At 38.1% G+C, this 25480-nt stretch overlaps 1 protein-coding gene across 2 annotated transcripts in view; it reads right to left on the bottom strand.

Annotated features, from left to right (window-relative positions):
* The window catches only part of PARVA (parvin alpha), a 63472-nt gene that overhangs the window by 6730 nt on the left and 31262 nt on the right, over positions 1–25480 (bottom strand). For both annotated transcript variants that reach the window (XM_061342513.1, XM_061342514.1), the window contains exons 2-11: positions 16146–16235; positions 15976–16046; positions 15239–15341; positions 13187–13327; positions 11098–11213; positions 5527–5585; positions 4468–4487; positions 3016–3077; positions 2250–2318; positions 575–676 (exon numbers count right to left, since the gene is read on the bottom strand). In XM_061342513.1, the coding sequence (XP_061198497.1) occupies positions 575–676; positions 2250–2318; positions 3016–3077; positions 4468–4487; positions 5527–5585; positions 11098–11213; positions 13187–13327; positions 15239–15341; positions 15976–16046; positions 16146–16235 (833 nt within the window). The remainder of the gene's footprint in view (positions 1–574; positions 677–2249; positions 2319–3015; positions 3078–4467; positions 4488–5526; positions 5586–11097; positions 11214–13186; positions 13328–15238; positions 15342–15975; positions 16047–16145; positions 16236–25480) is intronic.

Genomic DNA, 25480 nt, shown 5'->3' with positions numbered 1-25480 from the left:
AGTAATCGAAAAATAACATGTGGACTAATATTACCCATAGAAAAGTTAGTTACAAGTAAGAACAGCCCACCTCCTGCAAGTTTGAGAATTGGAACATGATGGCCCATGAAGCACTCTTCTCTTGAAATAGACAACTGAACTGCCTGGATAGCAACAGATATTTGGGTAATAGCTGGTCTTAAAATGATAGACTGTATGTATATGCTTTTATGCTTCCAAAAAAACATTAAACCTTTCAAATGTTAAATTCTTGGATTCTCAACACAAAAAACCCAGTTTAGTCATCAATTCATGCATATAATTTCTTCTACACTTACTGAAGACTAAGTCTGGTTCAATGCATCACAAAATGGCTGCCAAAATCAGTTCTTACTTGCTAGCCTCCCCATCATTAACATAATTTCCCCTTTTATTCCTGACAAGCATTAATATTGAGATCTTAAAAATGCTTGGAAATGGTTACCAGTACATTTCTATTACATCAAGCTTACGCAGAAAGGTCTGTGTCATCTTTGAAATATCTGACATGCTTATGTATTTGGTTTTTTTTAACAGAAAAATGAAATCTAATTACCTTTTGTTCAAAACTATCAGGAGTCAAGAAAAAGCTATGCAGAGGAACAAAATAGCCTTCTAGAAGACCCATTAGCAGGACTAAGTACACACCATCTGCAAACTGTAAAACAGACATTTCTCAGGACATTTACTGAAGAATAACTCATTGTTTTGCTTAATGAACAGGATATATATTGTCTAATGCAAAATACTAATACAAATATTTTAAAGTGCAACAAAAAGTTTTCATCTCACTTCTTTGATTCCTCTTATTTAGTTAGTACATTCTATTATGTGTTCTCCAAAACTGCCTAATGCTAAAACACACATGCCGAATAAAGTTCCTGGAAAGAGGGGTTGTCAGTGGCTTTGAGGTATGCCTTTGCTTTCTATTCAATTAGTTGCAGGGAATCAGAACAGCCACCTTTCAAGCTCTCAAACAGCATGCATTCCCTGAGCACAGAAAAGTAGAATGGAGGTGCAATCTCATGGCTGTGCTTAAATCCAGTGCATTGGAGGAAATAAAGGAACATCTTTGTCCATGTTATGTAAGTCTGTGTCAACCTAATTTTAAGTGTAATTACAGATGGAAGATAATGTAATTGCTATATGAGAATTTCTATCTAAAAAAATAGCAACAAGATTTTGATAAAGGCCTCTCACTCTTACCCCTGTGGCATCAGGTCTATCAATGTACTGAGAGATCCTCATGTCAAACTGAGTTATCTGAAGCAACCCATCACCTTCCCATAGTAGGTAATTTTCTCTCAACTGACAGAAATACAGTCTCTCATCTCAGGGAATACTGTTTCAGATAAATGCCTAAGGGGTTTCTAGCCACATCTGAATAAATAATTTTTTCCAAAGCAAATACTGCAATAAGCAGGCAAAGGGAACACATTTCTGAAAGGCCTTACATATTATTTCCATCTGAATCTTACCTTTGAAAAATCTCTACAAGACTGATAGCTATTTAAATAAACCAGAGATTCTTAATAAAATGCATCAAGACATAAAATAAAGCCTGTCCTGAAGTCACCTGGGGTTTTTTTGATACCATCCTTCCTGTGTGACCTTGTAATTTGCTTATGAAAACTGCTGCAGTTTTTCACATGGGGTGGTATTAATGCAGCAGGATTAAGCTTTTCTTTTAGTTATTTTCAGACAATTCAGCAGCTGAGAACAAGAAAGAAGACCATGTAGCACATTATTTCTGTGCTGCAATCAAGTCTGCAGCCCAACTCTACAGCTGCCTATACACTTGAGTAGCTTTACTCTCAAGAACGTGTCTTACTGAAAAGAGTCACTGTAATCCCATACGATTGCGTGCTTCTGTGAAGGTAGGCAGGAAACAACTGTTCAGCTTGACGCTGGATCAAATCAAGCGGACAGAGTTCTTTCCTACCAAAACAAGCACAGGTTTTGCTTACAGCACTTGGCAGCACCCAAGAGGTAGCATATGTTAATTAATTTTTATGCTAATGGAAGTGCAAAACAGTTTCAGAAAAATTAAGCTGCCCAATTGGTGATGGTCTTCATCACACAAACACATTTAGAAATGAAGGGTTTCCTGCTGAAATAACATCTTAGAGCTCAATCAATAATAACTCAATGAGATTTCTGGATAAGGTTCAGGGCATAGTGCGCAACAGTGCAACTATCCTTTCCTTTTATGAAAGGCTGTAAAATCCTACCTGAGTCTCCAGTTCAGTGACCTCCAAATTCAATTTATTCAGATGCTTGTTCACAAAGGTGATGAGAGTCTGAAATATGAAAACAATGTACTGAAAGCCTATTCAGTAGAGCAGCAGCTCAACATGTGCAGTATGAGCTCCACTCAAAAGAGAAATCCACATGAGCAGAGAGACTGCAACACAATCTTCAGGTTTTAAAATTGAAATAGAACATTAAAACCCCCTTTTTTTCTTCTGAGATTGAAGAACAGAAATAAAATGATCGTGATGCATATAATAAAAACACTGTTAAAACATACTAATTCTTAAAAAAAAACACCCTGTAGCAGACTATAAGGAAGTGGGTAATTGGACTCCACTCAAATCTGACAGCAGCCAAAATACTCTAGGTCAGACCACTGGCAGTTGTAAACTGGATACCTCTTTAGCATCAGTATACTCAATCTACGAGGAAGGTTCTACTTAACATACACTTTGTGAGAATTTCTTTTTGATGGGAACATTGATAACTACACGTTGTTCTGTATTCCAAAGTTAAGTTTATGCTACTAAATATGAATAAAAAGTAATATTATAGTAATGAATTTGTATATTCATTTAAGCATAAAGCTTAATTGCATTTAATGTATGCAAACTATGTCAATTATGTGCTATATACATACACTGTCAATTATGTATTATATACATACACACTCACTACATATGTAGAAACAGATCCACACAAACATGCACACATCATGTATTTTGAAAATTAAAACTTTCCAACCTTTTTCACTACATTGAGCTTGTCTGGAGCATGGTCAAATAAAGTGTCAAATGCATCTCTTTCTGAAAAACATTCAGAGATATTAATATCTTGAGAAGCAGTTGTTCAAATGCAGAATAAACGCTTATTAAGGCACATATTGTTTGAGACAACACAGTCAGGAAGAGGTTTCATTATAGCCTCTTTGTATTCCACGTACCATGTATTTTGCATACTGCTCTCTTGCTATAAGTTGCTAGGAACTTACTCTCTATTACTTGCAAAAAGCACGATTTTCAAGCAGGATCTGGATTACCCAATAACCCTGTTTCTTAGAGATTAAAAAATAATGGTATCTTAATGCATAAAACTTTAATTGGACAGAAACAAGGAGCTAAATAACCAAATCTTTTTTTTGCAGAAGGACCTGAGTTCACGTCTAGAGTTAGCACACCTACATAGGAAGATCTTCCCCATGGGCCACTGACTGCATTGTGGTCTGCTATGTTATAAACCACCTCAGGCAAGCCTCTTAATTACACAGCTGCAATACAATCCTTTGTACAGATGTTTTGGGGGCATTCTGATATGCAATTTAGGATATTATCAGCAGGACAGGCAACCTAGGGTAGCATGACTGGAGTGCTGCCATAGCTGCCTTCTGAAGAAAACAGAAAAAAAAATAAATATAAAAAGATACCAGAGCTTTTTCTGAGCAATTTCTGCTTTGACTATCACCTGAATGATAGTGACTGACTCTATGAAAAGCTACATTCATACTTCTCAATAGTATGAATGCTAGATCCAAAAGCATCTGTAGAAGGTACACTTTATACAGAGAGTGCTCTGGGATATCACTGGGAAAAGAAGGTCATGCATGTATCCTTCTAGATCAGCTCTAAGGCAGCTACTGAAATACTACAAAAAGCAAACGTTAAATTTTGGTGGGACGCCACCTGAGTTTCTCAGATATGTGTTTTCTCTTGGCCAGGCCTCTGGCTAGTCTCACTACTTGCAGTAAGACATACTAGATTAGATGCAGGAACCTGCATGGTGTTTAGGCCTGCCGGATAATGACTCAAAGTCATTAAAGCATAAGCAAGTAACGCATGCAAGAATGCCAACAGGTTCACCAGCTGGTTTATGATAAGACGTTATTTCATATTATGCTGTGAACTTATGACCATTATTACTATTACAGTAATGTTCTAGAGGTTAAACCACAAAGCACCTGTAAATTAACACGTGCTGAAAAGCAATGAAATGTGTTTTAAAGATGGTCAGACTGATTTTTATGCTTTTTTTTTTCTTTTGTTAACTCCCACAATAGCCCGTGGTGCATATATTCATATATTTGCCAGAGCAACTTGAAATCCTCTGCTTCCTTGCAGCTTGATCAAAGTGGCCATCCACTGCAGAACTACTGTTTACTTTGGCTGCCTTTAGGAAAAGAAAATAATCAAATGTACTTACCATGCCTTCCTGATAATGCCCTATGAAAAACAAAAAGAACAAAACAGTGTTATATGTAATAGACTTGCAGACACTGTGCTGCAAAAGACAACATCATACACGGCCAGATCTTCAGCTTGTTGAATGCTGGAGTAGATTAACAGAATTAAGAGAATCTTTATCAAGTCACTCCAACTGAGATCCTGGATTAGTCTGCAGTCCATCAGTTTAATGTCTCCTGGCTTCACTAAAGTCTCACGGGAACCCAGATCTCAGATATCCTACTATTGAACCAAATCAACACATCTTGCTTGAGTGAAGGTGGCTTTTTCATACTGATTTTTTGAAAACTTTTCCATTTGCTTTTAAGATGCATTTACCAAACCAACTACAATTTCAGCCAAAACAATGCTTGAACTTGGTTCTTTACACTGCAGGATTTTCCTGCAGTTGATTCCTTATATAACTAGTACACATAAGGAAATCCATAAAGATTAAAAATAAGTCAATAGTCTGGTTTGTCTTCATTCTATTAAAAACTAGGATATTCTATTATTGCTTTCTGTTGATTTGGAATAGCTTTTCTATTAAACATTGTTTGGTCAGATGACATATACAGGGCTTAATACCATCGTTTTAAATCTCCAAAACACCTAAACATAGTGGTATCACATTCCTTTTTGAAATAAACTAGTTCTCTATCAAATAAATACCAACATAAAAGAATGAGGCATATCCTTCTTGTTTGTTTGAAGGAGTTTTGAATAATAAGAAATAGAATAAATACAGAAATAAATTAATAGAAGATAAATATAAAGTAGAGCTTTTCTGCATCTTCCCTTTGTCTCCTCTTTTACCATGGTTTCCTGCTTTTAGTTTCCTGGCTTTGTATTCCCTCACCCTTTTGTATTTTTAGATGCATGTTTGCAGCTCCTGAAATGGCTAAAATAGAGCCACTGGCTGATGCATCATCTTCCCTGGAACCCCAATACCAAAATCTAAATATCAGCAAATGTTTGAATTTCTGAGACACATCTGTGTTCAATTACTGAACTGTTGGCAAAAGTGGTGTTGACATACTCAGTGTTACCAGTTATTTCCTCTTGGATTTGTCGAGACTGGAGGATTCCTTCTCGTTTCTGGAAAAAATAAAAAAGTGACATTTTTCACTGTAAAGTTTAATGCTTAGGGTACAGTAAAAAAAATATTTGTGATCCACAAACATAATTAGATGAGAAGCCTGCAAAATAAGAAGTTTTTAAAAACAAACTTACATCAATAGATTATTTCACTTTGCAAGTATTCGGAAACCTCTTTCGTAAATTAACAAGAAACTTGAAAACTCCACCTGTGGAAGGAAGTATTTCTTTTCCTTTCTCCATTGTTCTTAATTCACTTTTATTCTAAAGGCCCCAATTCAGCAAGACATTTGAAACACCTAAAAACATATGTAAGTATTTTAATAGAGGTATGTCTAGGTGAGTTGAATTAAACCTTGTGTTTCAATGAACAGATTGGCAGATGGTGCCCATGCTTCCCTTTCACAAAATTCTTGCTCCCAGACTATCAGTTCTTTCTGCTCTGTTCATACATTTTCTTTCTTGCCTCAGTGGTTTTCTTGTATGACTTTTGCCCACAAAAAGAGCTCTTTTTCTTGTGATGGAAAACCAAAAAGGAGGATAATCCATTCACAGTGTGCTCCAGACCCTAGTCCTTTTTGGTGTTAATACATGCATTGACTCCAATGCTCCTCAGATTCAAGAAGCACTTCATACACGGTGGTGAGTGGCTTGTGTCTAGAAGCTGTACACAAAATGGCAGAAGCCAAGTCAAATGGTTGCTATTTGAGTCAGTTGGAAAATGAAGGAGTTTAAAAATTTTGACATTGTTTCCAGTATGCTGATCATAGTCATCTGTTGTCAGTGTAAATACTGCACATATGTTTTGCCTCTCTTTGTGTTCTCTCTGTTAATTCTATTCACTGGAATTAGTAAGATTTTGCAATACAGAAAGAAGAGTTGGGCAAATGCTGACAACTTCATATAAAGTCTAGACATTAAGCAATTATTCACGGTTCTTCACTCCTTGTCATACAAGGAAAAGAGAAAAATAAATTTATGCTGGTCCCAAACTTGCCTTCTACACGGAAAAGAGAAAAGGGAGGCTAACATTCTCCAAAAGTCTTTCATGGCATGTGAACTGGAGCTGCTGCTCTTCCCTGCCTTTGAGAAGATAGCACACCCCTACCTGAAGCATGTATGATGGTGCTGAGGATTTGGTCAGGCTTGAGTTTAGTATTTCTATGCTGCATTACTAAAATATATGAGGATCAAACATAAGTTTCTGCAATAAAGCCACACGTGGCACTCTCTGGGTCACCCCAGACCGGCACTTGGAATAGTCTGAATTGTCGTTTTAGCTAGATGACATTTTCAGGTTTGTTTGTTTTTTTTTAAATCCTATTATTATCTTGCATATAGTTAAAAATGTATTCACGGAGGACATCTGAACATTAAAAAGAGAGGGTGAAGTCCAGTGTGTTATATACTGAAAGAGGAGGCACAGAACAGCTGCTGAGACATCTGTTGTCACGTATCTTAAAAGTCTGAAGAAAAACTACATCATTTAGGGCTATCTTCATTTATAGCTTGCAGAGACAGCAGTAAGTACTTGCACCTAAAGTTACCATCTAGTCCATGGTAGCTCAAGTTAAAATTCCACTCTAGGATTTTTGTTTATTTTCCCTTTGCTGCAGGGTGAAAGGAAACTTTTATTTCCTTCTGATGATGACTCCGACATGCCAACAATGCCTTCTGAAGCAAAAGCCCTATCACTCGTCTCCTAGAGGAGTTGAGCAACATAGCAATGGCAACTGTATACCTCAGTGCCCAGTCCACTTATATGGGAGAAGAAAAAGGCTTCTTTTACTTCACTTTCCCTCTGCAAGCATGCAAAAATTGCCTAAAACATAGCCTAATACCAATATAAAACATCTCCCTTTTTGATAAAACTGCAATTAATATAACAGGAATTCCACATCTTAGTCCTGTTGTTGACAAATAAAAAAATAAACCAAAACAAAAAAAAACAAAACCAAACCAAGAATCCAAAACAAAACAACAACAACAACAAAACCCACCACACAACCAAAAGATCCCAAGACACCAAGCCCTGTTTTTGTGTCTGCCATCTGATCACTAACAGTAATGGAATTTCCACACTACCCAAATATGACATGCATCTGCTGGACACTTACTTGACCACCACATGTCAAGAGGGACTTCCTTATGCTTTTGATCTGTAAAAAGACTGGTGAAAAAATCCCAATGGCAAAACAAAGAACGGACCTTAGAAACACTAGTCTAAGGACCATCTCTGGGAAGGCTGCTTCCCATTCATCTTTTACAATTTAAAAATTCTCTGTCTCAAAATTTACCCTAACACCGATGTCACCTGTTGTGAAGTTTGATTTATATCAAGACAGAGAATGACATGATATTCCTAAAAATACAAAGAATTGACACTGAGGATGGAAAGACTCTCCAGCAATGTTCCTTAAAAACAACAGCGGCTATAACTGAAATAACAAATAATAAAAAAGAACACCTACTATTTGAAAGAAATGAGGCATGAACTGAGATTCACCATTAGAAAGAAAAGCTGGACACACATTCCAGTGACTTCAGGGACAGGCTTGGCATTTTCTTTCCTCCCAGCTGAAAGACTCCACTAATGGCTGTGAAAGATCTTCCTTGTCACTTACCATTTTAAATTGGTGACTAACCCTAAAAAAAATACATCTGAAATTTGGGTAATAGATCTGGAAATGGAAAGAGTTTCTTCTTCATCTCTGTTTGCATCAGCTAGATGTCAGCAGTTTTATGTAACTGAGGGCCAACTGCTTACTTAAACACAGAGTCTCACTCTGAAAACCTTCCAACTGTCTGAATCACAGAATAGTAAGGTTTGGAAGCGACCTTACGATCACCTAGTTTCAACCCCTCTGAATGGGTTTTGCCTATGTACTGTGGCTATCCATTTCATCTGGAGGATCACGTTTCCTAATCGCCCCACCAAAATGAAATGCAGAACTGTTCTGGAGCTTAAAGAACAAATACATTTGTCACAGGTTCAAAAAAAAGACTTCTTGGGAAACTGGAGGCAATGCTGCTCGGAAGCATTTCAGACCTTCTCAGGCAGTGGGACCAATGATCTCAGATTACATCTGTGATATATATACTTTCTTCTAATCTCATTAATTTTCTATCTTTGCTTATCAGTAGTTTATGCACCCAAGAACTGCTGTACCAGTGTTCAGAATATGCTGAAGCCATTCTGGCTGCTCTGCCAATGCAGTCTTATACTCTCTCTGACTTACATCTCTTGCACACAAACAACCTGTCATTTAACAAGTTGTGGATGGCATAAATAAATAATTTTTAAAAAGAGGCAAAATGATGGCTCTCCACAAAAGTTCTCACTTGTTTCAGTAAACAAACAAAGCCCAGGCTTTGGTCAAAGTTATTCACTCTACTAGTATAAAAGGAAAAGAAAATCATATAACAAAATAGCTATAAAAGATCCATCTATCTTTTTTTTTCCCCATTCAGTTTATAACCCATATTTCATATTATCTCATTGCTAACAGCTTTTGTATAAAAAAGCCCAAAGGAAAGAAGCTTTCCTAAGACCTGTTGGGCATGAGCACGTTTTTAGTTTCAGAGGTATCTGTTTCTACTCCAATTAACTACACCCAGTCAACAGGCAACCCACACATTTTATGTGTTTCTAAACCTAAGAAAATATGAAATGAATCAGGGTAGTCTTCCTCAAAGAGTTCATAGAAGTACTTGGGGTTTTTATTCCTCTCTTTATACTATTCCCTTTATCAAACTATATAGAGTAGAAATTAAAACCAGCTACCAACATAATCTGTTAAGCTTCCCTAGGCATGACCTGACTTTACAGAATGTATGAGGGTTTAGAACATAAGGTGTGCAAGTCTGAGCACTAAATTAGGCTTTAGGATCTAAATTAGGCTGCTTGTTGATTAAAACTTTCACTGAGTTCAGAGGGCACGTGATGAATTACACAGAACCCATCCCACAGGACATGAAAGACATTTAAAACAAAAAACCATCCACCATAAAATAAGAATTGCCTCAAACACGATTACAGTAAGAATACTGCCCTTCCCCCCCACCCTTCCCTGTTTACAGGAATCAGCATAGCCTTGCGGTTCCACTGACAGCTTTCACCAAGGACAGGGGCTATAGGACGAAACCTTCTGCAACTGCTTTCTCTCACCAGCACCTTAGCTACAGCTGCATAGCTCAGACGCAAAGCAGAGAGCCAGATTCTCCCACTACTTATTGTTTTTAACTCAGTTTATCTGTAGTGACTTCAGTGGATTTGCTGTTGAACTACATTAGCCTATTAAACAAAAGGACAATTACGTCCATTGATTTCAAGGGGAATTTTGCCTGGACATATAGAGTGACAGCAAAATGCAAGACTGGTTCTTTATTTTAGAATGGTTTTCTTTTTCTAGTGGTTTTTTTTAACCCAAAGATGCTCTGCCACTGTACTCCAGATTTCTTAAGCTGGTTTTGGTAGAACACTGAAATAAACCAGTGTAATTAATGTATTTATAATAACCAAAGGAAAGTGCTTGAAAATTATGTTCCTCTGAAGCCTTAAACAAATAAGTGCAGATCTGCTAGGGTTCTCTTTCATTGTCTGTAGAGAAACCCATGAAGCAGAATTTGGGAGTCAATGAGTCATTATCAGGCATCAGTGACACATCTACCAGAGACTTTCCTTCAGATTCCCCCTCAAATTACAGAACTGTCTGATTTGAATGCTGGAAAAAGGTTACTTTCTCAGATCTGTCCCACAGATTTTCAGTCACACAGAACTTGAGCAATAGCTCTTTGCATCAGATACTTCAGGGTAACATCAGTTAAAACACATAAAGTTGCAGTGTGAAAAATAAAGGCATAGCTAGTAGGACAGAAAGAAAAACAAATTAAATGGGAAGAGGCCAAATAAGATAGAGCAAGCACAAGTCCAAGTGAAAGAAAAGTTCTAACAGAATATGAAGAGTTTGGATGGATGAGACTCTAATAAGGAGTCTGAGTGACACAAAAGATTTAGTTGATAGGGGTTTTTTGCATGCTTATGAGAAAGCCAACATTGTAATCAGACTAAATGAGCATGCACAAGGCTGAAAAAGGGTATTTAGTCACCTAACATGAATCTGAATGTAATACACAGTGAAAATTCATCATTCAGTGCCAAAATTGATTTGAATCTCTACACAAGTGAGAAGACCGTCAAAAATGGGAAAAATAATAATTACAGAGATCATACTGAGTGATAAACACATTCTGACAATAACAATGCTTCATATACTTTTAATGTCAGAGTCTGGCCACTTCACAATCTAAATAAGATATTCTGAGCCACAGCTCAATCTGGGAAAGCACTTCTGCCTTTTTCTGGTTGAAGCATTGTCCAGCAGGGAAGATGCTTTCTTGTCAGCCAAACAGACACACACATGCCTGCCCAAACAGAAACTCTGTATGTATTTTTGAAGAAACCCCTGTCAATTTCACAACACTACCAACAGCTGTTCAACACCTCTCTTACCTGCACAACAACCACCTGAATGGACACATGATCTGGGAGTCGGATTGGTGCTCGAAAATACTGTGATAATGCAACCAGAAGATGAAGTATTGCTACGAGGCTTTTAGCATGAACAGCTGAAATAGATATTAAAAGCACAAGTTACAAACTGCAAAGTAACTAGGGCATATATTTTTACCATTTAGGATGTAGAGATTATGGGACTCTTGTCCTCCTGCCACCTGGATCCTTGGGGCACTTTTAATGCACCCCACCTTTACCGGTCCCCTCTTGCTCAACAGGTCATGCAAATGCACCCCAGTCAGTAATAAGTGTCAGCACCAAAGCATTACTTTTTGCAGTATGTCTGGATGCTACAGGCTCGTCTAGATGGAAATCTAAAGCTAATCCAGAAACCAGATTTCATGTACAGCAGTTTAAGTGCTGTCTCTGCATTCTCCTTGCCTTTTCTTTATTCCCTTTATTTCAATAAGGATTTATGGACTATCAGAAAGATATTTTTGTACTCATAACGTGCACTTACTCATTTTTAAGTGTCACAATGTCTGCAGGATGATAAATGAGCCTATTTTGGCAGAAGCCTTAAGCAATAACTTACTAAACTCAATGACTCAAACATTCTTCATGAAGTTGTTACAGTTCTTGTTATTGAAGCTTTTTCACAGCAGGTTTCATATGCGTAGTTAACACTAACACAACTTACAAGATATCAAAAGCCATATGCAGGAAATCCGTAAGTATCTGTAAGGGAATCATTCCTAATTTTTATAATTGCCTTTCTTCTTTTTTTAATTTGTTTCTGCATTCATAGTCTTTTCCCAGAGTAGTATTCCTGAATGATCTTTGACAGCTACAATACAGCGCACTTAGGTTTCGTGTATTTGAGCTAACCAACAACTACTACCTTACTACACTGTAAAGCAGGATCAGATTAACTGAAACACCCTTCTTCATTATCTTCCAATGCAAGTCCCAACTATGCCACATGGAGATACCCATTCATCTAAAATGTGGTATCACTGTCAAATTTTGCTGGCATGCCAGTGGTCAAGGATGAGGAGCTTTAGTAGAACACTAGAAAGATGTCTGTCTGCATAAAACCAATGTGTGCTACAGCTGGCTCCAGCTGCTGCTATCTCTTACTTTAGCTCTAAAACACATGCAAAATATTAAATTAAAACTAGGAAGTTAAATTGTCAAGCCACTCCAAACACCCTGCCTCCCGCTGCATGACAAAGAATGGAAAAAACCTGGGGGGAAGTTGAAGAGAGATGGGGAAAGAAAATTCAGCGGGACATGAAGGGTAAAGTCAGAGATGCCTAACATTCACTCTTCCTCCCTTGAGCTATTTCTCTCCCTCTCACTAATTTGTAGGAAATTGAACAGGATACAACACAGACCGGATGTGGTAGACAGGTATAGGAGACTGGGAAACTGCTATATACTGGTAAAGGTATTCACTGGTGTGAAATCGTCCTGGATACCAAACTTAAAACAGATTAAGAGGTCTAATTTTCTAGAATTGATGATAACCTGCTTTCTGCAACACATGCAGTAAAACTGTCCTGTGTTGGGCCACAGAGGGCATTTCTATTAGATGTAACTACATTCATTTTTAATACAATAAAACAGGAAGGATATGGTCCTAATCCTAATGAGAGTTCTGTAATAAAAACTGGTGGTTCAGATTTAGCCTTAACCAGAAATATTATTCACATTTATGTTGCAAATGTTACACAAATAAGTCCTAGGACCTAACTCTCCTTCTGCCTATCTAATACATTTATGCAGGTACCTCCCTATTTCAACAGTTTAATAACAGAAAACTTAATCTGGTATGAATATGGACTTAACAGCAGAAATACCATACTTTCACAGACTCTGAAAAGACACTTTATTTAAATTGGAGGTTGATGACCAGTAAGGAGGGTAGAGTGTAACACAGCTTGAAGTGCCCTGCAGGGCAGCTCCTACAATAAATACCAGGTTTCAGCCTTCCCTTATCATTGGATATTTTGTAATTCCAGATAGCAGCTATAAACACTCAGCTGTCAACAAACAAGAACAGCATACAAAACATGCAACTTACAGTCAACATTCCATTTAATGCTTCTTGGAGGCAGTTTAAGGGTTTCGTTGATCTTTTCAAGTACTGTCTGTAGCTTCTGTTTCTGAGCGATTTCAGACTGAGTAACTTCAGCAACGTTCAGCTTCTCACTTTCAAGTTTTTCTGAAGTGATAATAGATATAAAAACAGAAAAAAACCCTGAAGAACACAAAGACATCCTATGCATCCAGGTGTACATTCACAAGATACTGGACTTCCTAGTTTTAAAATTATCTGGTTTTCCTTCCATAGCCACTTCCCTCCCTCCCTACCTCTAAGCTCCTATCCTAAAGATACAGTTCACATTTTCCCTTTATTTACCCATTGCCAAGGGGAAGGCTAGGTATTAATTAAAACCACACTACAGACTAACAAGTATTTTCTTCAATTCCCTTTTGGGAACACCAGACTGTGAAGTAAGGCCCATTACTTGTATTGCTACTGGATAAAGGACATTCTGCATACAAGCGGCTTGTACAGCACACCATCAAACCTACGAAAGATACACCAACTTCAAGAAGATTTGTTTCATTGGTCTCACTCTTCTGGCTTCTCCCTCAGACTCAGGAGATTAAAAAAAGTATACTCAGCCTGTTTGTGATAAAAGTGAAGAGACACCACATTCAGAGACGTGGAGGATGCATGCAAGAAATGTGAACAAGTATTTCTGGAGGTATGAAAACAACTAAAACCTCTGACAGTTTCTTTCTATAAAACCACAGCTCTTTTCTGCACTCAAAATTTGCAGAAGATTAAAAATACTTCATGAATCAATTTGTTACTAATTAGTACAAACTGCTAGGTATATACGTACATGGCTTAGTGTTTGCCATTAAATAACAAGCAAAGATAATTTAGCAGTAAATGCTTCCTGATCACAACAGAAACAAAATGCCTGGTCACCTATCAATTTAGTTCTATGAAGGAATATCTTAACAGGTATCTTACTCAGTAAGAGCCAATCTTGTTCTCACCGAAGCCAAGTGAGTATCTTCACAAAGAGCTTGAGCTACCAGCTTGTGAATCCTACCTGAGATCCTATCTCCATGGGTTTCTTGTGCCTCCGGAAAAATCAATCTGTGCATAGTCTCACAAAACCAAAGTGTTCAGTTAGCACAGATCTGACCCATAAGGTATTAATGGTAATGGAAAAGATTCCACTGAAATCAGTAAGTGCTGGATCAGTACAAGCATATTTAGAGTCAGGCTGCGTCTGATATGTGTTTTTTGGGGTTTGACTGAAGTCACTGGAGGTCTGCCCATGAGAATCAGATTGCTCAGCCTGGGGCATATCCAGTCCATCACAATATATTCAATAGCTTAACCATTCATAGAAGTCTGTGTACTCTTTATTAGAAGCGTTCACATGATGTTTCAAGATTCATTTGAGATACTGAGAAGAAATTTACTGGAGACTTTATGAGCTGTAATAACTAAGAAAATGGCTTCTAAGCCAACAGTTCAAAAAGCACATGCCAGCTCTGCATTAGCAGTTTCTCTTCTCTATCTGTTTCTCAGCTGAAGCTCAGTTTGCAGTCCACTGGGTACCATTACCTCGGTAATGTTAAAAGCCAGACATCAAATCAGAAAGAAATTCCAACTTTCCAAAGGAACTTCGCAATGTGAATAAGCTACAGTATGGAACCAGCAGAGATTAAAAACATCCACCGTTGTACTGGAAATAGCCTTGCCTTGAAACTTACTTTCCACTTGTAACATGGTTAAGTTTGCACAGCACATATGCAGATAATAAATTTAATTGGAGTGAATACTATTGCCAAGACAAGAACCCTCCCTCTCTAGCACCCCAGGTAGGCTTTATGCTCTTCTCATCAACTACAGAGCACCACACATTGCATTGTAGCTATAAGGACTGTGCATACAGCCTATTGCTCAAGGGTCTCATAATACAATGCTATTTTTATATCACTTAGTGGCATAAATTTAAGATGAAACCAAGGCTCCTATGTAGGAACAAGTGATCCACTTACTGACAGAATACCCCAACAGCATGCACATAGATTTTTTTCTTACCAAATAATTTCTGCAATACTTGTCCATCATACAGGTCTTCAGCCAAGTCTTTCACAATAATCCTCTCTCCTACCAACACATCATTAATCCAGTCAATTAATACCTATATGGGAAACACAGATTTGGCAGTATTACACACTATTCATTTGCAATTTAAAACACATGTCATTTTTTTACAATGATGAAAATATCTAGCAGAAAGAATACCAAAGCTGTAATGGCTCAAAATACAATCAAGTCTGAAATACCATCACAAGAAAATAGGAAGGACTTAGGAAGGACTCTGTCAAGGTAGCTGTGTCAATGCACCACAATATCTAGACAAACACCAACTTGATGCAGGGCCTTCTGGAGTGAAATCTGTCCCTCGCTTTCACTAGTATTTTAACATTTTATTGTGAATCCAAAGGTGTTGAAGTCAGTTGTAATTGAGCTTCCTGATAAAGTTCTGACCCAAGAATCACAAAGACTACAAGGGAGGTCAGGGTGATTGTAGGATTGGGGGTGGGATGGGACTAAAAACTCAGGATTTTAATTCAAATCCTTAAGTATCCATGTGCCATATCTAGAGAAAGATACTTCAGCAAATGACCTTCCCATTTCACTGGGATGCATGTACAACCTGGTTTCATTTAATTAATATCTAAACAATACTTTGAAGTGTTCAAACAAAAGAGTCAGGGATAGCATTAAAAATAGCTTAACTTTCTTGAAAGTGTTTACACGCTTTTCGTTACCTTCATTAGTTCTTGTAATTTTGGGTCATTTCTTGAATTTGGATCAACCATTGTTCGGACTTCATTTTCCTCTGGAGGGTTTTAAAGAAAGATATTAGAAACTATTACAGGCATTAAACTTTATTTTACATCAAGCTTTTATGTTGAGATGTAAAATTGTTGTGAATTACCTAGCATAGTGTCCTCAGGGTCTAGTTCAAATGGAATTGGACTGAGAGGTAAGTTAATGGCATTTATTCCTTCTTCCTGTAATTCAGATACTAGGAAATAAAAGAGAAGAGCTTGGTCAAATTTCAATTCAATTTTCCATACTATTTCACTCTTGCTAAAAGTAGCATTAATTGTCTTAATTTCTTTATAAGAACATGACTCTGTTAGATAAGCCATTAGGTATAATTAAAGTAATAAAATATAGCTAAAAAAAAAAGGAGGCCCACCCAACAAACCTTTACTTGTATATTTTTCATGGATAATGGTACTCGAATCAACACAACTTCCTCTTTTCCAGGATAAGGCCCATTGTCCTCAAATTTTGAAAGGCTCACTTGCATTTTAATAGTCTTGACATTTTAACACTAATGAATCATCTTAGCTGAGGGAAATGATTATTGCTTTCAGTTGTGTCACCCTTGCTCCGGAAATACTTCAAGTTTAGCTACTTGAGAGGAGCTGGGTCTGGATATATATTCACACAGGAGCTGCCAGACTGATAGAACTGTTAGCAGCACGGCTATCTCCGTTGCTCAGGTCAGAGACCAGCTGCAGCAGACTGCAGGATGCTTCTGGCCTGTGTTCTTGGCCTTTCTTTAGCAGATACCACAGTACCAAGACACAGATGTAAAATGATGAACCCTCAAAAGTACTGCCTTAGTGTGGAGTCCAGACATAGGTTAAGATAGAACTTGGACACGGGAATGGCGAAGTAATCCAAGATCCCACAGCCTGGAGATGCCCACAGTTGTCAGGAAATACGGACTCGTATTTCCTACTCAGCAAAAGTCACCTAATGCTGCAAAAACCACTATTCTTGTAATACATGCTCTGAGAACAGAGGCACAGATTGACCCAGAGAAGTGTTGAAACAGTCCTGCTACTAGTTCTGTACTACTGCACAGGTTCTACACTTTTACAGTTCATCCTTCTGCTCACCTCATGGGTTGCAAAGACAAACTTCTTGCTTCACTGGCCAAACATGCCTCTGTGTAAGAGAAGAGCATAAATACAAACAAGCCAATACACTAATCCTACCACTATGGAAGAACACAGAGTACTGTGCAGGGAGGGTTGCCACTTGGGTGATCAGACAAGCCGGTACCCTGATTTGTGACCCAGAAATCAATACAAATTGACTTATCAAACCAGGGAAGAGTTTTGCCACCTTATGTGGAAAGCCTTTTAGAAGACAACTCGAGACATGGTTTTACTTTTTTCTTTAGCAATTTTCTTAGGCTTTGGAACAGGCTGCCCAGGGCAGTGGTGGAATCCCCATCCCCGAAGAATTCAAAAAACCTGTACACGAGGCCCTTACTGGCATGATTTACTGGTGAACTTGGCAGTGCTTGGGAATGGTTGGACCTGATGATCTTGAAGGACTTTTCCAACTTTGCTGATTCTATGTGTGACAAGTAACTAATGCTGTTCTGACCACTCGTTTTCCAGTGTACAGACGTTTAATAGAACTGGTTATTAACACAACTGTTCCAGTTCAGACTTAAATAACTATTCTACATGTGTCCTAAAGATTCATGTAGCTGTATGCACCTTCTGACATGAACTGAAATATATGATTTATGTGCAGATGCAGATTCGACATCTAACATTTTAGATTTACTAGCTGAAGCTTTGCTCAGTTTATTCTGAAAATTACAGATGCAGTTCAGGTTTGGAGAAAACAGCAAAGGAGAAAGTGACAGTAGAGATCTTGTGTTTTTTTCCTGGCCCCTTGACTGTCTCCTAAGTTAGCTTTTGAAAGAGTTTTACCTCTCTGCCTTAATTCCCTGTGTGCAGTAAGTACAGCTAAGTTTCACATGAACACTGTAATAATTAGTCAGTTGATGTGATAACAGTACTTAAAACTTTCCAAATATTTTCTATGCTTTGTGAAATATTTTGTGCTCTGCCAAATGAAATGCCTGTGCACATTTCAAGAGCAGCCTCTAGGAAAGCTCACTATGTGAGATTCATAGCAATAATGGCTGTTAGAATGCTTACTTTTAATTGTACAAAAGTAAATTTGAGAAATCCACTACCTTCAGTACGGAAACACTAACTTCACACATTCACCCTGCTTTTTTATCTGCAAAATACAAATATTGAGCAGCTCTAAAGAGTCATAAAATAATGCTGACAATAATAGTTCCCTCGATTGTTGTACATCCTCTAAAACTGATGGCTAAGAGCAACAGACCAAATTAATCCCTTACGTAAATCTATTGAGTTCTGAGGAGTTATAGCAAGGATGAATTTGGTCTAACATGTACAATCTCAGGAACTGTTTACACTTAAGGGCATTTTTTTTAACTGACAGCACTCCTTAGAGAAAATCACTGTTGGTTTTATTAACCATGGTTATGAGGATAAAAACATCAGTGGACAGAAAACTTTTATGTGCAGGTCTTTCCGTTCTGAAATATTTAGTTCATGGAGGACTTCCGCACAAAGATTCCTGGGCAGAAAATGTTATTTGGGTTCTTTTTCCACATCAATCCCAAGAGGGAGCATAGCAAGAAATCTATTCAAGCCAACTGGCTTCACTGAGCAGTCCTATACCAAAGGGATGGACGCTTTGCTTAAGGAAGCAGTCACCTCATTTTCCTAGTAAAGAACAGTGTGGAAAGCTTTTGGCTTCCCTCCCCCAGGTGTGACCCACTGGCACAACTCACTGACACTTCTCCAGGGAGACTGAGTGCACCTTTCAAGGCTGAATGTTCTGTAAGGCATTCTTTACTAGGCCCACTAAACCTCCCCAGATTTGTCCTCCAGTCTGTACAACTATTACTTTTAATAACATGACCTTCAACATACTATCAGAGTTTCTGATAATAAAACAAACTAAAACCTGCCATATCTTGCAAGGAAAGGGTACATAAAATACAAATAAAATAATAATAAATATGCACAATAAACTAATACATAGTTCTCTTCTAGAATGCACTGCAAGTGTTATGTTCATTGTACAGCAGGGGCTAACTGCTGCTTTGCTGTACACAGGTATGCACAAGCGTGGTCTTATTCCCACCAGGCAGGTCACCCAACTCATACATCTACCACAAATGCCTGAGCCATATGCAGAAGCTACCCAACACATCTCCAGATGATCCAAAGATCCCAGATGGATCCAGTTTGCCAGAGGACAGCTCCTCCACAGCCACTGCTTTCTGCAGTGCACAACCATGCCCAAGGTTGGTATTAGTTCTGTAATAAAGACTCCTGCTCTCCTGTCCCCTACAAGCAGAAAACATGATGGAGAAACCCTAAGCCTGATAGCATCTTTCCCTTTCTTTCCTGATAATGAAGAGAAAACATTTAGCTACAGATTAGCAATACTACTAAAAGAAGCAGGTAAGAACATATGCATTATAACAAGTTGTACGTAAATGAAGAGGAAATGTATTATGTAGTATAGCCTCACTTTCTAAGAATTTCCATCAAAAATGTTCCATGACAAACCACTATTACACACTTAGGTGTTTATATAGAGGAACCACAAAAATGTGACTGAGAGTCACAGAGTTTGCATACCACAGTTTCAGCAGAGGAATCAGCTGCTTTTCATTAATTTGTTTTAATTAATTTTCATAAAAATAACTTCAGCAATTTAGCATTTTAATAAAAAAAAGGCACATGTTTGTGACAGTTTTTGCAGCAGCCGAAACTAAAATACAATCATACAATTTCTTGAAATACTTTGAGGGAGGACTTGGCGTTATCAGTAAGACCTCCACTCTGAGTCTTAAAATTATAAAGATCCAGGAAGGAAGAAGGGGACACAGCTGCAGCTCATTTATACAGCAGCTGCCAGAAGGTAGACCAGTGCACAGGGACCCGATACCTCTGAAGGACAGTATCCACATAGTTGTCTGCTTGATATCGAGCATGTTTGGCCCCTGGATGACCCCAGCAATTAAGAGTTAAGAGCACCTTTCTGTTCCCACCCTCTGCTGCAGCCCAGATACAGCCCTGTGAGTCAACTACCATGGGACGACTTGTGCTTATATTGGCAAGATTAGGGACTTCATCCTTTGGATGCAAGAGGAAAACCCAATCCTTTGTGGGTTTTTTATAGTCACCATGCTGAGTGGAAGTGGGGTTTGAACATATGTTTGAAGCAATACCCTTAAAAGCAACATGGACCAGACAAATCTTCATGGATTTGCAAAGTGAAAGTCCCAGTTTTAACTCTGGATAACGAATGGTCACTTCTGCTTAAGACTTCTGATTCAAGTCCACATGCCAAACTTGTTACGATGTAATCAAGTGCAACTCCACTGCTATCAACTGTCAACAGACTTCCTCCTATCATGCCAACACCAAATTTGGCCCCAGAGCTGCGGAGCCCACAAGCTTGTATCAACAGCAACTACAGCAGCTATTTTAAGCTGGATAGAGTTCTTACTGCTTTAGATGCTGTAGGATTACAAGGTCATAAACCTATGCTATCAAATCCACACGGGTGCTCTGAGCCAGACTTTGCCCTTTGATGTGTGCATCAAACTGCCATGGAAACCACTGGATGCCAAGCACACCTGAAAGTGGAGTACTGCCCATACGGTTTAAATTGGCTTAATTCCTCTAGAACATGCAGCCTGTTGCTCCACAATGTATTTAGCAGACAGTTTCATCCGGGTTTTTTACTTGTTTATTTTCTGTGCTGAAGGCTTTTTGCTGCCCTGCTTAGTATTCATGGCTTAATGTTATTCTGATTTGAATAAAACACATCTAATTATTTAACTGAGCTTAGAGATGCCGTATCACCCAACACATTCTCTGTGGTTTAGATGTATTTTGGCATATCTATCTGAAGAATCATAAAAAAAAATACAGCAAGATGCAGTGTTAAATGGTCTCTTTTGAGTGCTACAGCCATGTCTTTCCATATAATTGATTCCTTACAAAACTAGAATTACTCAAGCACTACAACACTAACAGATCGATTCTGAAAGTCTGTGATTAACTAGAACCAAACCCTAATACTGGAAGACCACAATGACACAATGCTTCTAACCTCAATCTTTCAAAACCAGAAGATTCAAACATATGCATGTACACCTACATAAATATATACATACACGCTTATACAGGTCTTTAACTGTCTTTTATTCTTAACATAAGGGTTTTCCATTCAAGGTCATCTCTGCCATTTTTAAGGTTCCAGATACTTTGTTTTGGCCTCAGGGGGGGTTGAAGAAGAGGGGAAAGGGTGTGTTTTCATGGTGGTTTGGTTTGATTTGGGTTTTTTTTTTTTGATGGAAGCTGAAATTTGTTGTCATCCACAGCACTCCAGGAGTTTAAGCTTCCCATAAAAACCCAAACGCCGAACTACCTGTAAACTTCTATGGTAGACAGTAGCTTTACGTGCCATACTTTAAGCTACTGTTCCCTGGAACAAGCACAGCTTGGGAGGCTAGCTGCAGACACCATATTGCCAGAGTAACACTGGATATTTGTATATACACCCACATTCAAACATGCGTGCTTATGCTACATACATTGATGTTTGTAGTCACGAATTTTCTAAACAGCCAGTTTAGAAAAATGCTGATTTTCAATAAGAAATGTCTTTACTGCTCTTGTAGCAGAGATGTTCGCCCAATCAGAGATGAGCGAAATGCAGATGAATTGGTTTTGGTTTCACATTCTCTTCATTGGGTGCAAATTTCCCATAAATGCTTATGACCTTACTGGCTTGCCTCTGTAACCACTTGTGCACCAGAGCAGCTTTACTACTCCCACTGACTTGACAGTCTGCGATGCAGACTTGAGCGTTAATGACTGTATCCGCACAGGTTTCAGTGGATTTATGCCAGTTTATACCAACTCGCTTTTAATTCTATTCCCCCTCACATACTCCAGTTTGACACCCCAACATAATTCCAGTGGAGTAATTCTGAATTTGTACTGCCAAATGTGAAAAGATTCAAATTACTTGAGATGGTCAGAGAATGAGAGGAAAAAATACAATCAGCAAAAGCATTTTCACAAAATCCCAGTTTAAGTTTTTACAGAATTATACTATTCAAAACTTATGCAATTGCTTTCTGTGCCATCCATCCAATTGTTATTTTCTAATGTTTGTGTGTGTGCATCTTATAAGTCCACAAAGGGAAAAGAAAATATTAATCTAAAATGGTCTAATTTTCTTGAATACATAATTCATCCAATATGGATTCTGGCAGCTCAGCTTTAACTCTGAAACAAAAGAAATCCACACAAAAGACAATAAATCTGCATTACACATGGTACTAAAATGATCCAATGGATTTATGGATGTTTACAAGTTTGCAGAGTATGACACAGTGTCCACCAGAAATTTGATATTCACAGCACAAAACATCATAAACATATGTCTACAACTACAAAGGGGCCTTTTTATCTGGAGATGACTGTTAAAATTGTCTTCAGAACATAAACCTGAACTTGTAAATGCTACTCCTCATTTATTCTCCAAAACATAACAAATGAGGAAAGAAAAGCAGAGATATGTTTGCAATTGAAAATGTTTCTCAGGAAATGATCTGTACAGGAACATCATTCTCATTCCATTAACTGCTGACTCCAAGCCAACCATTTTTAAAAGTAAACAAATATGCAAACTGGCTGACAACAATGTGCCTGCCTTTAATGTTACTGCATTAGTACCCATTCTCCAAAAAAAGAATCTATTTTCTTTTCTCATTTCTCCATTAAACCAAACATGGCATACATACAAAAAGAACGGGTGAAATGCTGCTCACAAAAAAGAATGGCAAATGCCATAATTTAATTTTCATGTATGCAATACAAATTAAATGCTTATTGCCTTGAACGTTCTTTAAGGTCCAAAACTACTCAAAGTACTTCAGTGAATAGCTTGCTGTTCCTTTCCTTTTTACAATTAGCAGGGAAAAAAAACCCTCCACAGTCTGACAGATATGTGGTCTGAGCAGGTAAAAAACAACAAAACAGGAAGCAAACTCAATCCTTCTAGAGAGTGCATGTGATTTTCTTTGCCACGTCATAAGTAGCTTCATTAAGCCATACATGCTTTCACATTTCATTTGGGATGAAGGTTCTTTCTCAGAATTTTCCTGTGGTTTCTGAGAGGTAGCAAGTGTTGCAGTGTCACGCTAACACAGATGCCAGTCATTCCAGTCATTCCTTCAACACATTCTCTCAACACATCTTTCAAAACATATAAGCAGTATCTGCAGATGTTTTGAAAAGCCTGTCACCCTACAGGAGTGTTTCAAATACCACTAAAAACCCCAAAACACAAAACCAGCAATGGGAACAAATACAGAGAAGCATTCAAATGAAACTGACTTTCTTTCCCCTGCTGAAGAATAAACTATGCATATAAGAAATGCTGTGACCATCCCAAGTCCTTATCAAAATGTGTTGCACTGAATCTGATTCCAGCCTAAAAACGCCTCAAACAGTCTCAGATATGTTGGTAGGGTCTCTGTGCAACAGACACCTAGAGATTATTAAATGGTCTGCACACGATATCCCTAAATGCGAAATATCTTACTGAAACAAATCCTTTGACAGCTAAGATTTCCAATTTACTGAGATACTTGGAGAGATTTATTGAGATATCTTAGAACTACATGGAGTGCTCTGGGAATATATGGAGACAGAAGAGAGAATGTTTGTATCCTCCTCACCAATACCTTACAAATTGTAATAAACCCAGAGGTAGCAAAATCCAGACGAGTGCCAGACAGACCGCCTGGTGCAGTCCTAACCCAAAGCAAGTAGACGGAAGTTCATTCTATACGCTCACCAGCTTGCTGCAATAGTTTTTTCCAAATATTGTGGAGTGGAGAAGCTGATTTTATTTTATGACTGACTTGCCTGGTTCTCTGAATCACCACCAGCCAGCTAATAGTAGCTATTCCAACATCAACAAGGGGCGCTCATGCAGAAAAGACAAAACCAAAGATCTGTTCCAAGAAGTCTTTCCCAGCTCAACAAGTTCTAGCTATTCCTAAGAGAAAATCCAAAAATAGTTCTTAGGAATGTGAGGGCATACCAGTAGCAAGCTGAGGATTTCCTGAATTTCTTGCTCTTTTCTTCTTGTGTATATAAATCCTGGTTTTGAAGGAGAAAAAATTAAGTGTCAGACCCACTGCATCTCAATAATCTAGATGACTACTACTTCTTGGAAGAATTAGAAAAATTACTACATTTACTGGAAAGTTACAGTTCTTTTTTCAGGGACTGCAAATTGGTTTATGTATCACACATGGCCACTATTTTCAAACTGTACTTCTTGGAGCTACTTGTGTTTTAACGTAAGCATCTGGTCATCTTCAGGGAATGACTTCGTAACAAAGGATCAAAATATTTGTAGTAAATGGCCAAGTATTTCTACATCCCAGAAGGCAAAAAACTGAAACAAAAAAAACACTTCAATCTCTTCTGAGAGCTGCTCATGCTTGAAGATCTTTCTTTGGTATTAAAGTCAATCAAGATAAAGCTTGAGGGTGACACCAAGGTGCTGGACAAGTAGCAAACAAAAAAAAAATGACCCTCAGAAATTAAAATAATAACAGATATAAATATGCAAATGTATTATCTACTTGCACAACTAGTACTTTGTAGTCCATGCTTTGTTACTTTCTGCATCAATGCTGAGGATCTAACCTTGGTTTTCAGATTCAGTACAACAAATGAGAATGGACTTGCTGTATCTAATTCTTTTTTTCCCCTCCATTTTAAAGATTCCTGACTTCTTGCTACTTTAGTGTTTGTGTCTAACAGATGGTTTCTAAAAGTCTCTGCAGCGTGCCCTAGGGAATTTAAGTTTCTTGTCAAGGACAGAATCAGGGTCTAATTTGGGAACTGGGATCTAGACAGACCTTCAACACGGTAAAATGAGGCTGCAGCTTTGGCTGGATCAATAGAAACCCACCTACATTCTTAAAGCAAATGGGCTGAATTTGGTTAGGGCAGCAAAATGAAACATTAAAATGGCAGAAATACATCATTTATCATACTGAAGAGTACACTACCCTTTGGGGAGTTCTCTTGATCAATGTAGAGGTTAATGTGCATTTGACAGCAGAAAAACTTCAAGCTTGGACTGTTACAGAAACAACTACAGAAAAGGTAAACTTGTTTCACCATCCTTATTTTGCATGAGTGTGCATCACTTACCAAGACACACATCTGACGAGTGGAAGCCCTCCTGTTCTTACCAGCCATACAGCATGTAGGGTCATTTCAGGGACTGAGAGGAATATATTAGGGCTGTGGCAATCCCTAAGTGGAGGGAGGACTTTGGTCAGCTGGCATAATTCAC

This window comes from Neopsephotus bourkii, unplaced genomic scaffold, assembly GCF_033783945.1.
Source record: "Neopsephotus bourkii isolate Nb327-2 ecotype Australia unplaced genomic scaffold, CSIRO-AGI_Nbou_v1 NB_1792, whole genome shotgun sequence".
Classification (NCBI taxonomy): domain Eukaryota; kingdom Metazoa; phylum Chordata; class Aves; order Psittaciformes; family Psittacidae; genus Neopsephotus; species Neopsephotus bourkii.
The sequence above is the reverse complement of the archived record's forward strand: the minus strand, read 5'-3'. Positions and strand labels throughout refer to the sequence as shown.